Source organism: Alligator mississippiensis, chromosome 1 (assembly GCF_030867095.1).
Source record: "Alligator mississippiensis isolate rAllMis1 chromosome 1, rAllMis1, whole genome shotgun sequence".
NCBI lineage: Eukaryota > Metazoa > Chordata > Crocodylia > Alligatoridae > Alligator > Alligator mississippiensis.
In genome coordinates, this window is record NC_081824.1 from 447,630,057 (window position 1) to 447,644,882 (window position 14,826).

Sequence of the window (14,826 nt, forward strand, 5' to 3'; positions counted from 1 at the left end):
TCGCGGAGAAGCCGGGCGGGGACCTCCCGGGGCAGAGGCAGGAGCAGGCCCCCTGGCTAAAGCACCCCCTCCACCCGTGGGACACGACCTGCGCCCAGCCTCCGCTTCCATCACACGTCAAGGCATGGTTAAGAGGTGGCAGGCAACTCCCCCCCTCCCCAGTCCACATCAGTGTGGCCACAGGGGCATATTCCTCCTTGAGCCCAAATGTGGCATCAGCCTGACCCGAGCAGAGTCACATGGACTGACAACATTTTGTAAGGGCAGGAGGGTGACAGGCGCGTTCCCCTGCTCTTCGGGCTGTGTTGTGTCGGGGTTGACCTCTGGTTTTGGTCCCTGGCAAAGTCCCCAGCAACCATTGGAATGCGGGTGCACCCCTGGGAAAAGGCGCCACCAGCGGTGCCTCCGGGTGGTTGCTGCTCACCGCCCTTCCCACCCCTCGCTGCCAACACCACCGTCAGCGTCTGCGGGCGGTCCACGATCACCGTTGGCCTATGCTGCCGATGGTGTCTGCAGGTAGTCACCAACCACTAGTTGGTGTTCACCATCCCCTCCATTGCTGACTGTGCCATGGCCGCCTGCAGCAGCTCCCCACTTGCCACCATGCTCCTGCTGCCGACAGTGCTGCCCGTGCCTGCGGGAGCTCACCGTGCCCAGCCTGCCTTCGGGGGGCACACGGCATTCATGGTGTCAGGGTTGACCTCTGGCTTCGGTCCCAGCATGGGCACTGGCACCCCCCAGGCAAAGTCCCCAGTGACACCCAGTGCCTCTAAGGGAGGCTGAAAAACAATCTGGCATATGTGGCAGAAGAGACGGGAGGGCAATGACCAGCAAAGCGCAGAAGTGCAGGGAATACCTAGAGCAGAACAGAGGTGTAACTATAGTGTAGAGGTCCAGGACATAACAGCCAGGCACAAGGATCATTACTCTTTCACTCATTTATTTATTGATTTGATGTATAAGCCTCTCCTCCCAACAAGACATGTGGAAGGAAGGCTGTTCTCTGCAGTTGCTCCTCAGCTTTGGTACCTCATCCCGCTGGAGGCCTGCCAGAGCCTCAAGGCAGTTTACAGGAAAGAAAAAGCCTCCTAAAACAAGGGGACAACATAACATCAAGCAGTGTTAAAATAGAATATACCACTGGCTCCCTACCTTCCTGTATTCAATACCCCCACCAAGCTTTGCCTGCTAAATGCTTGCCCACATAGGAAAGTGTTATAGCCCTTTCAGGTGACGGTCTGGATCTGGTAGGCCTCAAGAGCTGCATCCAGGCAAGCATGGCTGTGCAATATGTATGCTATGTGTATACATACTGCATGCTCTGTTTTCCATGCTGCAAGGGAGCAGTGCGGAGGGGTTTTTTTTGACCCCTGGATATCCAGGGGCTAAAAAAACCTGTGGAGAAAAAAAGCAGAGCTGCATGCACCACCCAAAGCCAGAGCCTGGCTGGCTGGAGCTGCAGGCACATGGCCCAGGGGTTCCCCAGGGACAAGTAGCAGTGGCACCTGCTAGTTGTCCCCCAGGAACCAAATGTCCACATGTGTGGACACGGCCAAGGGGGACACAGTTCCAGAGCTGAGGAACAACTGCTGAGAAGAGTTTTCCGCATGTTTTTGCTGAATGAACTTGGCACATTCATGGTACTCACATTGTTTACTCCTTACTGAACTTGGAGATTGCTGAGGTCCTTACAGTTTTTCACGTGCCTTGTGTATTGCCAAAGCACTGCCAGTACAAAGATTTTTTAAAGAAAACAAACTACAGCATATACAGCTGTAGTATGCAGTGCAGCCAGAGCTGCAACTGCTGCCACCACAACTTCCTCATGCCCTGGCCTACAAGGAGCCCTGTGACTGAGATCCAACTTAGGGAACAAGGTGAGTAGGATACCCCACTGTATAAAGTATGAGATTAGTCTGATTAATTCCCTACATCTTCATAATCTCCTATTAAAAGCATTTATATTTTAAATCATGTAATTGAACATCTTAGAATAAATTCCATCAATAAAAAGAGAAACTCAAAGCTGATATTTTGCTTTTCTGGGGGGAAAATCAACCTTGGTACTTATTGTAGTACATACAGAATGACACTAGATGGAGTTAAATTGCCAAGTTTGATGATCTGATCCTGCTCACAAAATTAATAGATGTTTTGCCAGTGACTACAGAAACAGCCTTTGTTAGGTCCAGGTTAAGAAAACTGAAGCAGCTGTGATTATAATTTGTGCGACAGGTGCACATTTTACATCCAAACAACTAGCTATTGTATTATGTATTGATAACTGGACTAGTGATTTTGAAAATATAGGGGTACGTCTGTCTTCATTTTTAATCTGAGCTTTAATATGTCGTGGGGCATTCTGATTTCCAATGTCCTTCTTGCTTGCAATGACATTGGTTCCCATAGCCTGGGTTTTGTGGGCCTGAGGATCTATCTCTTCCCCTGAATCTACCCGGGCCTCCCCTTCCCCGTCCTCATCCCCTTCCTCTACCTGGACCCTGCGACTGAGAAATCTGTAAGGCCATTAACTTAAACTCGGCATTGTCTTTAGACCGTTTCAATTTGTTATGAAAATGGTTAGCTGCAGCAAGGACTTCAGTCAAATCTTTAGTTTCCCAGCCAAAAATTACTGTTTGAATTTTCTCAGCAATTTTAGGGTTAAGTCCCTGGACAAATGCTGCCACTATTGCTTGTTTAGCATTTCTGACCGGGTCATCCATTCCTGAATATCATTCAAATGCCTGTTTGAGGCGTTCCAAATAGTCACTGGGGTGTTCATTTTTGTTTTGTTTACAGGTATTTATTTTGGTCCAGTCTGCCTTTTTTGGGCAAATTGTGAGAACTGCCCAAACCAAAGCATTTCTCGTCAATAAAGTCTTGGCCAATCCCTGGGTTTTGATCTGGCCGAGTACAGGCAGCGTACAGATGTAGCATAGTTTCCTTGGGCAAAATGGATTGCATGAGCTGATTAATGTCAACCCATGTTGGATTATAATAATTTATAACAGTCTGCAATTCTTCCTGAAATTTTTCTGGGTCTTCCCTGATTTTCGGGAATTTTTTAGTTAAATTGTAGAGATCACCTGGAGTCCAGGGTGCATGCACGGTTACTATATTTTGTCCATCGGTGCCAATGCCTGGCATTTGTCTTAGCGGGTAAACTTGTGCAGCTCGGGATCTAAGATTGATGGGAGATCGTTCCATGCCTATTCCCATTCTTCTAAATACACCTGTGGTGGGTTGTGACCCAGGAGTAAATTGCCACACTGGTGATGACTGACTGGCAGGTATGGTGGATGAGTCTGGACTATTTAGCTCCGTGGATGAATTTACCAAAGAAGCTTCAGCTAATGGGTTACTAGCCTGGGCTGCAGCCTGATGTTGAACCAGTTGTTGCTGATGTGGGAGTCCCAGGAGAGCAGGGTTTGAACAAAGGTCAAGGATATCCTCTGCTGGCTCCGGTGATGGGGGTGCCCGGGGCAATGCTGGATACATCGGAGCGGTGGCCAGCGTGTAATTTGGGGGAGCAGCCAATTTCTCCCGAACAGCTTTTAACTGCTGTTTTAATTTTTCTTCAGAGTCTTTTAGACTTTGAGTTTGAGATTCTGTCCGCCTTTTGGACATCTCATCATACCAATAAAAGAACGCATCCCGCTGGTTTTGTCGTGTTTTGGATCCACGGGACTCTAAAGCCCCTCTTAAGTGCACTATTTTATCCTGATCAAATGTTCCTTCCTGTGGAAATTGCTTCACGGAATCACCCTTAGTATACTAGTTCCACTTATCCAGGTACTTGCAAACCTCGGGAGAATAGTGTGTGTACATAAAGTACGCCGGAGTCCCCTTAGGGGGGACAGGAACTTGTTTAGACTGACTTGTTCCCATTTTCAGTCACACAGGGAGACATAGGATAGGCTTATTTAGGATGTCCGGGCCGCTCAGTGCCTTGCCCCGCAGTTTTTCACTGCCCAGACAAAAGGCTTCTGACCCGACACTGGCTCATAAAATGGAAATGGGGAGGAAAACACAAGAGTGATCCTTTCACTCCTGCTCTCGGCAGAAGCTACTGGGACAAGGAATTTGGAAAAGACAAAATCACTCAGACGCCCTGTCCACTGGGTCACAAGGTTTCAGCTGGGCCCCCTTGCTTTTGATGCTACCTTTTTAGGTAGAATCGGGGCAGCTAGACCCAGCCTTAGTCTCAGACCTGGTCAGTGGCTTATTTTTCTAAATACATTCACTCTGAAGCCCTGTCCACTGGGTCACGAGGTTCCAGTTGGGCCCCCTTGCTTTCAAAACTGCCTTGTCAGGCAGAATTAGGGCGGCCGAACCCAATCGTAGTCTCAGACCTGGTCAGTGGCTCCTATTTCCAAATATACACACGCGCGCATTCATTCAGTCAGCCAGACCTCCTCCCCCACACTGTCTTAGTTAATTAACTACAAGCCTGATGTGCTGTTGGATGAAGGTGCTTCAAACAGTTTCTCCCTGAATAAAATGTACATTACCAGACACAAAATTGGATCCTTTACCAGACAGAAAATTTTAGCCAGCAGTAAGGTTCAGACTGACCTGTTTTAACAAGGTTCAGATCCAATTACCACGGCCAAGTTGGGAGCCTAAGGGCAGTCCTCCTCCGAAACCCCAATAGAGATTTTGAATTAGGTCTCTTACCTCTCAAGTTTGGCGCCTCGGGGTTTGCAGGGGTGGGGCAGTCCGCGGTCCTCCTTCCTCAACACGTGTTCTGGATCCGAGTCACGGCACCAGGAATTGTCGTGGAAACACACGCAGCATACTTTTGGGTCAGGTCAGCAGAAGCTTTTATTCAAAAGAAACTACAGCTGTAGGGGGGACTCCAAAGTGACATGGATTTCCCAAGCACTTGAAACGGGTTCCCCCCCCCAAGAGCAAAATCAGGAGGCTTATATACTTTTTAACCGTCACTTACAACTCACGTGATCAAATAGTGAAATTAGCTAGAAAAGCAGCTATAAACATTACTTCATTACTTCTTTGCTGTTATCAGGATGAGAATTACGGAGGAGACAAGGGAGAAATAGCACTCCCTGCCTGCACCTGGAAATCAGAGTTGTACATACTTTTTGCTATCTTCAAGGCCGCGGTGAGCGAAGCAGTTGCAGAGGAGTTACAAAGAACAAACACTTTCCCTTATCTGTTCTACTGTACAGAGCCAGCAATTCTCCGCAAAGCAGTTATGTCATCTTATAACTCAAATGATCAAAGTTTAAGGCATTTATTTTTTTTCTGATTCCACAAATATAAATACTAACACATTTTCAAAGTCTAGCGTAGCTCCTATAATTAATTTATGTCTTTGTTCTGGAACAAATGTAGCCTTTAGAATTTGCAAACATATTAATAAATATGACTAATGTTTATATCTCTGCCTTGTGCAAGATGCATTTTTGGTTGCATTCACCTTCTACAGACATCCTATGAAATAGAATTTCCAAACAAACCTGGGAGGATTAAAAAAAAATCAACTTTTTACAAGGGAAAATTTTACCTTGTAAGTGTGGTTCTATTCCTTATAGTAATAGGGCCAAATAATAACTCACTTTTATTAAAAAGGCAATCAGGACTTGTAGTAGAGATGGTATCTTTTATTAGACCAACAAGATTTTTGCAAAAAAAAATTATTTCATTTTTATTATGCTCACATTTCACCTCAACCTGCAGTATACAAAATGAAGACAATCTTTATCCCCATTTTACAAGAAAAAACCCTCAGAATTCCAACTCCAACTCTAGTGTATTATTCATTGATCTAGGCTTTGGAGCACATGGCATTCCTGGAAATGAAGCAGTACTGTTGACATCCATCATGAAATTTTCAGACAGCTTTTTGGTCCTAGCAACTGACATTCTTGTTAAGCTAGTGTATTGTACGATTCCTTGAAAACATATACATAGAAATTATGGCCTGTCTCAAATTTAAAGTGATGCTTCAGCTCCTATTATAGGAAAAAAAAAAAGGTAGAGACTATTTTGCCTACAGTCCAGAAAAAAGTGGCTTATTTCTGCCCATCTAATTTAAAAAGTCCATTACTGGAGTTCTCATTGGATGGGTGGTTAATAATTCAAAGCTATTCATATTTCCATGGTAAATTACTATATTTTTAAAAAGGTAGTGCACTTCATGGCATCAGGGTGACAATAAGGCAGCAAAATTTACATACAAGCTAAGAAGTTCAACTCTACTTAAATCATAGGACTTTAACTTATAAAAGAACTGAATCTAACCATGAGCGAGAACTGGCAAAAGTATCATCTACTCATTCATGTTTAGAAAGACAGTGCAAAAACACAGTGCAAGTATTAATAGATTACAATTTTTTGCTGAGCTAAAACAAAGGTTTGTTCTATGCAATACCAATATGAGGACACCCCCACTGATATTCTGTAACAGGAATCACAGAATGAGTCATTTTGGTGATATATTGCATGTAGATATGCAATTACTAATTCAGTCACAGGTAGCCATAGTGCAGAACATGGAATAAACATGGTCCTGGAGTCCTGTGACAACCTCCTAGGGGATACTGCATGTTGGGCTTTCTAATCTCTTCTGACTACATGATGATTATTAAAAAGTTTAATAATCTGAAGTTAGCTTTTACATAAAAGCATCCATATTTTTTTTAAGGGGCCTGGAAAGTTGCCAACACAGCTCTGCAATCTAGCAGTTTGTATACCCTTATTCTAAGATGTTTTGTGCATTAGTCACTCTACAACTTGCAGAAAACAACACTGACAGAAGGAGAACTATAAGAACTATATAGTAAGACTAATGATAATGATGTTGTCATGAGTTGCATGATATTTTGCATATTCCTTAAAAACCCAGGTTCTAGAACAATGTGGATACATGAGAATCTCAGCGTTCACTTCTCTAGCCTTTATGGTTAGAAAGAAAAGCTTCAAATTCAAGTGTGTCCTCAGATTCAAAAAACAGAAAATAAACAAAGTAGTGAACTCCAAATGTCAGTGGCTTAAAGTTGCAATCGTACAATTTGGGAAGCCTGACTCATGACATTTTTCATGTTTGGGGATAATACTAGGTGTTCATTAATTAAAGAGAATCAAATAAAAAGCTGAACTGGAAGGAACAGTTCACAGGTTAGAGAACATTTTTGAGAACGCACACAAAATAAGAAAGTTGAGACTACAAATTGTTGTTGTGATTTGGGGGTTGGAAAGACCTCTCCAAGGCTTCGGCATCAATCAAAAACAATATTAGGTCCTTACTGCACTGTAAAATGTCTCCAACTCAGACACAACGGTGTTTCATCTGTTTATCTTCATGCAATGTAACTTAGATTTGTCTGTAGTTGGAGAAGCATTTATACAGTATTCCATTTTGATAGGTGAGTGTAAACAAGACCCTTAAGGATACTTACCCCATATGAAAGTGCCAATAAAAAAAAAACTAATTAAAACTGCGTTAGCACCATATACATAATGTCTCCTAGTCTATGTAGAGGCAACAGCACTGACTAGGCCATTCAAAGATCCACAAAACAACATTAAGTATTTTATACTGTTTTAATAAGCTTTCCAGAAGGATTGTTATATGTTTCGAGTAACATCTCTATGAGTTGCATTCAGTCCGATTTTTCATGCACTTTAAATTTTAAAAATAAGTCTCTCACAATAAAGATTCTAATAAACACTGACTAGCAACTAACAATTCCTGCCCCTGCCCCACCCACCGTGCCATATATTCCAGTTTTCTCCTTGATTTTAGTGTTTTGGACTGTAATTAAATAAGGGTCTATCAATCTCCACTTAATATGTGGAGACCCATAGCTAAATATTACATTCACTGCAGTGTCCTGAATACTCTCAAAACTCTTTGAATAGAGTGATCACATTAGGAAGCAAGTGGGGAAAAACCCCCAAAACAAATAACCCCAATGAGTTGTAATAGATGCTTGCAAAAACAACAAGATATTAGGTTATAAGAGGCCCCACAAAGTATCTCCCTTTAAATCTTTGCTATCAGGGAGAAAACACCACATTTGAATACAGCAACGGTTGTACATAGGAGAAAGAAAAGAAATTCACATACAAAGTTTTTTTTGTTTTGTTTTTTTTTAAGAGTCTGGTGCAGAATTTATGCAGTCCTCTACTATTTCAAAAAGGTAATAGTAGACATCAGTCCTCCTAGCAATATCAAAGGCAGTTTCATCCAAGTTATTTTTCAAGTTTGGTTTCACGTAGCGATTCATCAGCAGAAGCTGCAGGGTTTCTTTACTATTTTTGTTTCCTGCAGCAAGATGCAATGGTGTCAGCAAACCATTCGTCTGAGCATTGATATCTGCACCATGCTGAAGCAAGAACGAAGCTATTTTTGTATTGTTCCACTTACATGCACTATGCAGGGGTGTCCAGCCATCCACAGTCAGTGCATGGATATCTGCACCTTGGCCAATCAATTCATGCACAATGTCCAAGTGTCCGCTGTAGGAAGCACGATGCAGAGGTGTGTACTGATCTTCATCTTGAACATTTACTGGAGCTAGATTTTGTGATAGGAGCCTTCGTACCGTACTAAGCTAAGAAAGGAACACAGGCAGTTTAATATAACACTCTCCAATGGGATGCACTCCTTTTGCTTCCAAATAGAAACCAACTGATACACTGTAAAAAAACAAACAAACCTGCCCCTCTCAAAAATCCATGTGGCTGTGATCATAAACATTTTCCTGAGACAAAAATAAGTTTTTAAATTAAATCAATTATTTTACTGCTGCTGTTTCCTTTGGGAACATGAGATGAATGTGTTGGTACAGTAGGTAGCTACACAAAAATAAGAGTTTTCATGGACAGATTTACATCTGTTATACCAGGTTTTTGGGTTTTTTTAAAGGAGAGTATCCCTTCTGGTGGGTGCCCCCTTCCAGACGTGGAGCAGGGTGGGGGGCTCCTGATCATGAGCAGTCGAGGCGCACAGGCACGTAGCAGTGGCGCTTCCCAAGTACCCCCACTTTTCCGTACCGCCGCTGCATACCCCCTGGGGCCTTCCCAAGTACCCCCAGTTGACAACCCCTGCGTTATACAAACTGGTAAATGTGCCTATCCTCATGATTCTGAAGAATAATGTGTTATTAAGGGGGGGTTATTTTTGGTCAAAAATAGCTAGCTTCCTTGCCACAAAACCACAATTCATCATTTGTGCACGTAGCATAGTTTTGGATATAAAGACCAGGTCTGTTTAAAAAACAACCAACCAACCCACAAAACAGAACTTAAAATAATTTCTCTCATTGATAAACAGGGACATTTTCAGTACTGTATCAGAGCAGTATTCCACTTGGCATATGTGTTTGGGGCCTCAGTTCAGTAAATCACAACCAAATGCTCAATATTTTTCTGGCCCACTGTCTAGCTATTCCTGGTCTCTCATCTTTTTCACAGCCTTGCAGACTGTTTTTAGTTCTTTCAAAAACTGTGGATCAACCAATGAAGACCAGTCTTTAGCAGCAACTAGGGTTTCAGTTTCTGGTTAAGCAGGAAATGGAGGGAAAGCAAGCTGAAGATTAATCTCTGTCTCTGATCTATGCATCCATAACTCTGGAAAAACTACCCCCCTCCTTTTTACCTTCACAAAAGCAAGGCACGTGTCTTATTTGAGGGAGTGTGGTATAAAAGGAAATATGGTGTTCAACAGTGCTTTTGCTTTTAAAGTAGCCGAGTAGCTTTAACAAAATGCAAACGTAATGTTTTTAAGTGATGGACCTATTTTCACCATTCAAATGTATTACCATTTACCAGAAATAATAGAATACTTGCTAGGCTAATAATTTACATGAAAATACCCAGAATGCTCTTTTGGTTCATAACAGCCTCAGAAAAGCACTAGCATTTGAGCATTGGATAAAAATCAAGGTCATGATCCTGCAAGCTAATCTGCAGAGACCACTCAACTTGTGCAGAGATCCTCAGACTTCAAAATGGGTGACCTACATTGAATTGCTGGCAGGCTTTGGCCCAAATGGTTTGGCCCAATAATTGGCCCTAGCATCCTTTACATATAAAAAACGTGTGCGTATATCTGTATCTATACAGATAGATAATTTGTGTGTTTAACGTGTTTTATTTAGATGTTGATTTGAGGGAGTACACCATCAGACACATGCAAAGCACATCAGCTTACCCGATTGTTTTCAGCTGCCCAGAGCAACAGCTTATCTGGATTCTTTTCCATTTGCTTTTCTTGCATTTGGTACCACTCCTCGCTTTTCTCTTGCTCATCTTCCTCATCCTCAGACTGCCCTGACCAGCAGCTCTGAGTTCCCATGGGAATTAGATGTCTATGCGTTTCCAGCAATTCAAGTTGATTAAAATTCTCAGTGAACTCCTGAAGCTGTTCTCTCTCATCTTCCCCAGAACCTACATCTTTCACATCCGAGTTCCCACTTTCACTCATTTCTAGTTAGCATCTGCAAGTGCCAAATGTTCAAAATTAAACACTTCATTTTTCCCCATGTGCTTTTTTCCAGTCATGTATGCCTCACTCCTGCAGAACAAATACATACGTGTGCACGCGCGCACACACATACACTCAGCCAACAGAAGTTAATCGATGGCTGCAAAAACGAGAGCAACATGCTGCTTTGAAGCACCGTTTGTACCTCTTCCTGGCATCACGGAGCTGCTCTGGACCAGCCCTGGCAGTCGCAGCCCCATGAGCCCGACCCCAAATCACTGTCCCCAACACAGGAGGCTGCACCCTGTAGCATTTTGCTCACTCCAGCCAAGGCAGATCCCTCTGGCTGGCACAAAGCAGCTCACAGGGACTAATTACCAGGAATCCTGGTTCCCTCCGATTTAAAAAAAAAAAAAAAATCCCCAATTTTTGGATTAAAGGAAAAAAAAACATTTTCCCGTGATTAAAGCAAAGCACTGCTAACATATAGTTGTAGATATAGGGGTGTTCCATTTTAATCATGGAAAAATGTGAATTTTGGGTTACTTTTCTTAATCAAAATGTGTTTTTTTTTTTAAATCAGAGAAAACCAGGATCCCCCCCTAATGCCCCGCCCCGGGGCTGAGGCGACCCCCCCCCCTTGCTTGGGCCGCAATCGAAAGTGGCTGGGAGAACCCCCCCCCCCAGCCATCGCTGCTCGCTCCACTGCTGCCGGCCCGGGCCCACTCCCATCCCCCCCCCACGCCCCGCACGCCAAGCCCTGCCCGCCTCGTGCCCACCCGCGTCTCCAGGCCCCGGGGGCAGAACCAGCCCCACCTCCCTCCGGAAACCACCTAGAAGAAGAACACTTCCAACCCACGCTCCGTCACCATCCCCATCCCCCGGAAGTAGCGCTTCCACGGCCTCTCATTGGCCAATGATGTCCTTACTTTGCCCTCGGCTTCCGGGGCGGACGAATAGTGAGAGCGGGATTTGGGCCGGGGCGGTTCTCACGAGAGGATGCGCGCGCCTCCGCGTTGCTATGGGAACCGAAGGCGAGGCTGGGCCCAGAGCCGCTGCGCTAGGCACCGCCTGACCGGGGGCGGGGCCAGCGCTCGGCACGAGGCCTGCCAGCCTCAGTCTCAGTCTCCGCCTCTGCTCCCGCTCCCGCTCGGCCCCCGCCGCATTTCCTTCGTCCCGCCACCGCTCCCGACATGGGGCCCGGCACCGCGCAGTGAGCTCCCGGGGGACGCCCGCGCCGCGGGGTGGGGGCGGGCCGGGGTGGGGGAGGGGCAGGGATTTATCAGGCGAGGTTGAGGTGGGCTATTTAGGAGGCGTTTGGTCGCTAGCGGTGTTTCTCAACCCTGCGCTGCTCTGGCATCCTTTGCAGGGTGCAAAGACGTAAGCGTAGGTGCATCCCTGCCCGCTTGCTCCTCCTTCCTCCCCCTGACTGCCCCCTCCTTAGTCGAGGACTTAAGCACATATTTGTGCCCCCCCCCCCCTCCGCTCCTCCTTGCTCCTCTGCCCCCAGCAACGCCCAGCCCTGCACCAGGAGGTGAGCACTGCAGTAAATGAGTTAGATTTGGAAATGGGGCTCTGCTCAGTTCCCCCAAGTTTTGGAGGAGTGTGCGGAGTCTAAAACGAATGAGAGCCACTGCTCTATAGGTTATTTTAATACTTTATTGGCTTTTGTAATGTACCGCATTGATCTTTTTGTTCCCTGCGGGTTGTGTAGTTTTTCTTTTTTTACAGAAGATACTTTGCTCCCCTGCAAGCTGCCCCATCCCGTGCCTTTGTTGGGAAGGAAGGCGTATACGTCTCATAATAAAGCTGTTAACCAATTTTTTTACCACAGTAATAAATGACTATTTTGGTTTTTTTTCCCTAAAAAAAATAAAAATAAATAATAATAATTTTCTGTTTCATTCAGGGATGATGAAAATACTTTTAAAATCCTGGTGGCTACTGACATTCACCTTGGATACCTGGAGAAGGATCCAGTTCGTGGAAATGATACGTTTGTAACTTTTGATGAAATTTTGAGACATGCTCAAGAAAATGAAGTAAGTGGTCTTATTGCCATGTTAAAAATAAAGCACTGAGATTTAGACCTTAAATGTTTTTCAGAAAATATTACAAAGAGTTCCTTATACCATAATTGAAGGTTGCTAGAGTTCATTATAGTAGTGAAGTAAATGGGGTTTAACTGCTACATTGACTTTAAGTGCTTTTAAAAATACAACTTAGGTTTCTCAGTTGCTTAAGATATGGACATATGAGCAACCTATTAGAGGATAAAAGGCTGTTGGGTGTTACTGCATGTCAGCTGCTGTGTGGAATTGTCCATGTTTCATAGGTTTCATAGACATTAGGGCTGGAAGGGACCTTGGAAGATCATCAAGTCCAGCCCTCCTATGTCCAGCAGGAAGTCAGGTAGTGTCAAAGGATCCCAGCAAGATAGGCATCCAAATCTTTCTTAAAAGAATCCAGAGTAGGTGCTTGCACGACCTCTAGAGGGAGTCTGTTTCAGACCTTGGGGGCTTGGGCAGTAAAGACATTTTTCCTTATGTCCAGCCTGGAGCAGTCTCCCCTGCAGAGCCAGGGCCCCCAGATGCCCGGGTTTCCTCAGGAAACAGCAGGTTTCCCCTTGCAGATGGGCAGCCTTTTAGCCTACAAAGGGTCTTACTTGGGGCTGCTGAGAGCAGGACACAGAGGGCCCATGTACATGTGTGGCTGCACACATGCATGTGGCCAGGAATACAGCTGGGCAGTGTGGAATGCAGCTCCCTGCAGGTAAGTCTATGGAGGTGGAAAGGTGTAGCCGGGTAGATCAAGGTCCCCAGAGTAATGGAGGGAGTGGGGCTGGGCTGGGGATGCTGCCCACCCAGGACGATGCATGGGATCCAGTGCCAAGGCAGGGAATAGGACAGAGCCGTGGGCGACTTGTTTAGGAGGGCATGAAAGGGGGGGAGCTCCCCGCTGCTGTGCTCACCTCCCCAAGGGAGGCATGGTGGGGGGCATGTGCCCCCTCCATATTTGTGCCCAGGTTGGATGCCAGCTGCCTGCTGTGAACTTGGGGCTCTCCACCCTGCTGCCTTTCCTTCAGGAGCCTGCACTGGCTATGTGCCCCTCGCCCACTTGGCAGCAGTAGGGACAATGAATTATGCTTCCTGCTGTCAAGCAGGCAAGGTACATGTGGCTGGCACGTGGTTTCTGGGGCAAAGGCAGCAGGGCATAGAGCCCCGAGCCCACAGCAGACGGCCCACATCCACCCTTACCCCATTCGGTTCTGCTCCAGCTGAGGTGGGAGGGTGAGGGGAGATGGGGAGTAGAGAGGAGAGGCAGGCATGTGTCATCCTACCCTCAGCCCTGTCAGGTCCTGCTTTTCCTGGGGCCGGTCCATTCAGCCTCCCTCATGGATCACAGAAGCTCGCCCTGCCCCTGGCAGCAGTAGCACCAGGAGAGGAATGGGCCCTTCCTTCTTCTGGAGTCCAGCACCTGGGGCCCAGCTGTGGGGGAGGAATGGCCCAGTTTCTCCAGGCCTGGAATAGTCCTATGGCCCTGACCTGTGCAGAGGGAAGAAAGTGGGGAGCCTGGCCCAGAGACCACCCAGCTCTGCGCAGCCAGGAAGGCTCACAGCTTCTCCCCTCAGCCCTGCTGGGCAAGCTCAAGCAGTTGCCCCTTGGCACTTTTACACGTGCTTGGGAGGAGCGGCGCTTTAATTAGAGCAACTGTGAGAGCTGCTCCAATTAAAGTGCTGCAGCGTGTCCTATATCATCACCCTCACACTTAAAACTGGTGGTGGCAGCATTTGAACTAAAGCTCATTCAACAAGCTTTAGTTGAAGCACCCCCGCCACCATTTTTAAGTACCAGGACGCTGATACATGTGACACAAGAGGCTGTTGGAGCATGCTAAAAAAAAAAAGGTTTGTGTTAGTAGTTTAAAATGCCTTGCATTATTACTAAATATCAGTTATTGGATTGGCTATCTGTGTTGGCTGAGAGAATTTTTTTTATTGGTGCACCCCTAGTTATGGAGGGATACACTGAGTCAAAAAAGTTTGAGAACCACTGCTTTATGGTAAGTTGTTCATATGTTCATACCCTTAGGCACTTTTGAAAATGTTATCTCTATTTTTAGGAGTCTTGTTTCCCACATATTTAGATGGATTCTTTGTCATCCTGGTAAAGATGGTTTTGTTGAATGAATGTTTATCTAACTTAAAATTCTTGGGCATCCTCATTAAATGTGTGCAAAGTAAAATGTTTATGATTTAGCTACAATAAACATTCTGGCCTTTTCTTTGTACAATACTTTAATTCAGTTAAGTTTAGTGTGTTGTTCTTGTAAAAGCTAGTTGGCATCTTATTCATTTGTTTTAACTGGTG

General features: G+C 45.4%; 2 protein-coding genes across 7 annotated transcripts in view; one reads left to right on the top strand and one right to left on the bottom strand.

Moving 5' to 3' along the window:
• Nucleotides 1–7,555: 7,555 nt before the first annotated feature.
• ANKRD49 (ankyrin repeat domain 49) lies at nt 7,556–11,435 on the bottom strand. 6 transcript variants are annotated; one of them, XM_059721235.1, is made up of 3 exons: nt 11,386–11,435; nt 10,184–10,469; nt 7,556–8,582 (listed from the first exon to the last, which is right to left on the bottom strand). In XM_059721235.1, exons 2-3 carry the CDS (start codon nt 10,454–10,456, stop codon nt 8,121–8,123), a joined length of 735 nt encoding a protein of 244 aa, XP_059577218.1. In that variant the 5' UTR covers nt 10,457–10,469; nt 11,386–11,435; the 3' UTR covers nt 7,556–8,120. The 6 variants fall into 6 exon arrangements, with proteins under 6 accessions (XP_059577218.1, XP_014466642.1, XP_019339179.1 ...); XM_014611156.2 differs by lacking the exon at nt 11,386–11,435 and adding an exon at nt 11,290–11,354; XM_019483634.1 differs by lacking the exon at nt 11,386–11,435 and adding an exon at nt 11,273–11,348.
• Nucleotides 11,436–11,482: 47 nt separating this feature from the next.
• The window catches only part of MRE11 (MRE11 homolog, double strand break repair nuclease), a 40,594-nt gene continuing 37,250 nt past the window's right edge, over nt 11,483–14,826 (top strand). The window contains exons 1-2 of the mRNA XM_019483633.2: nt 11,483–11,669; nt 12,366–12,498. Coding sequence (XP_019339178.1) covers nt 11,650–11,669; nt 12,366–12,498 — 153 coding nt within the window. The 5' untranslated portion in view covers nt 11,483–11,649. The remainder of the gene's footprint in view (nt 11,670–12,365; nt 12,499–14,826) is intronic.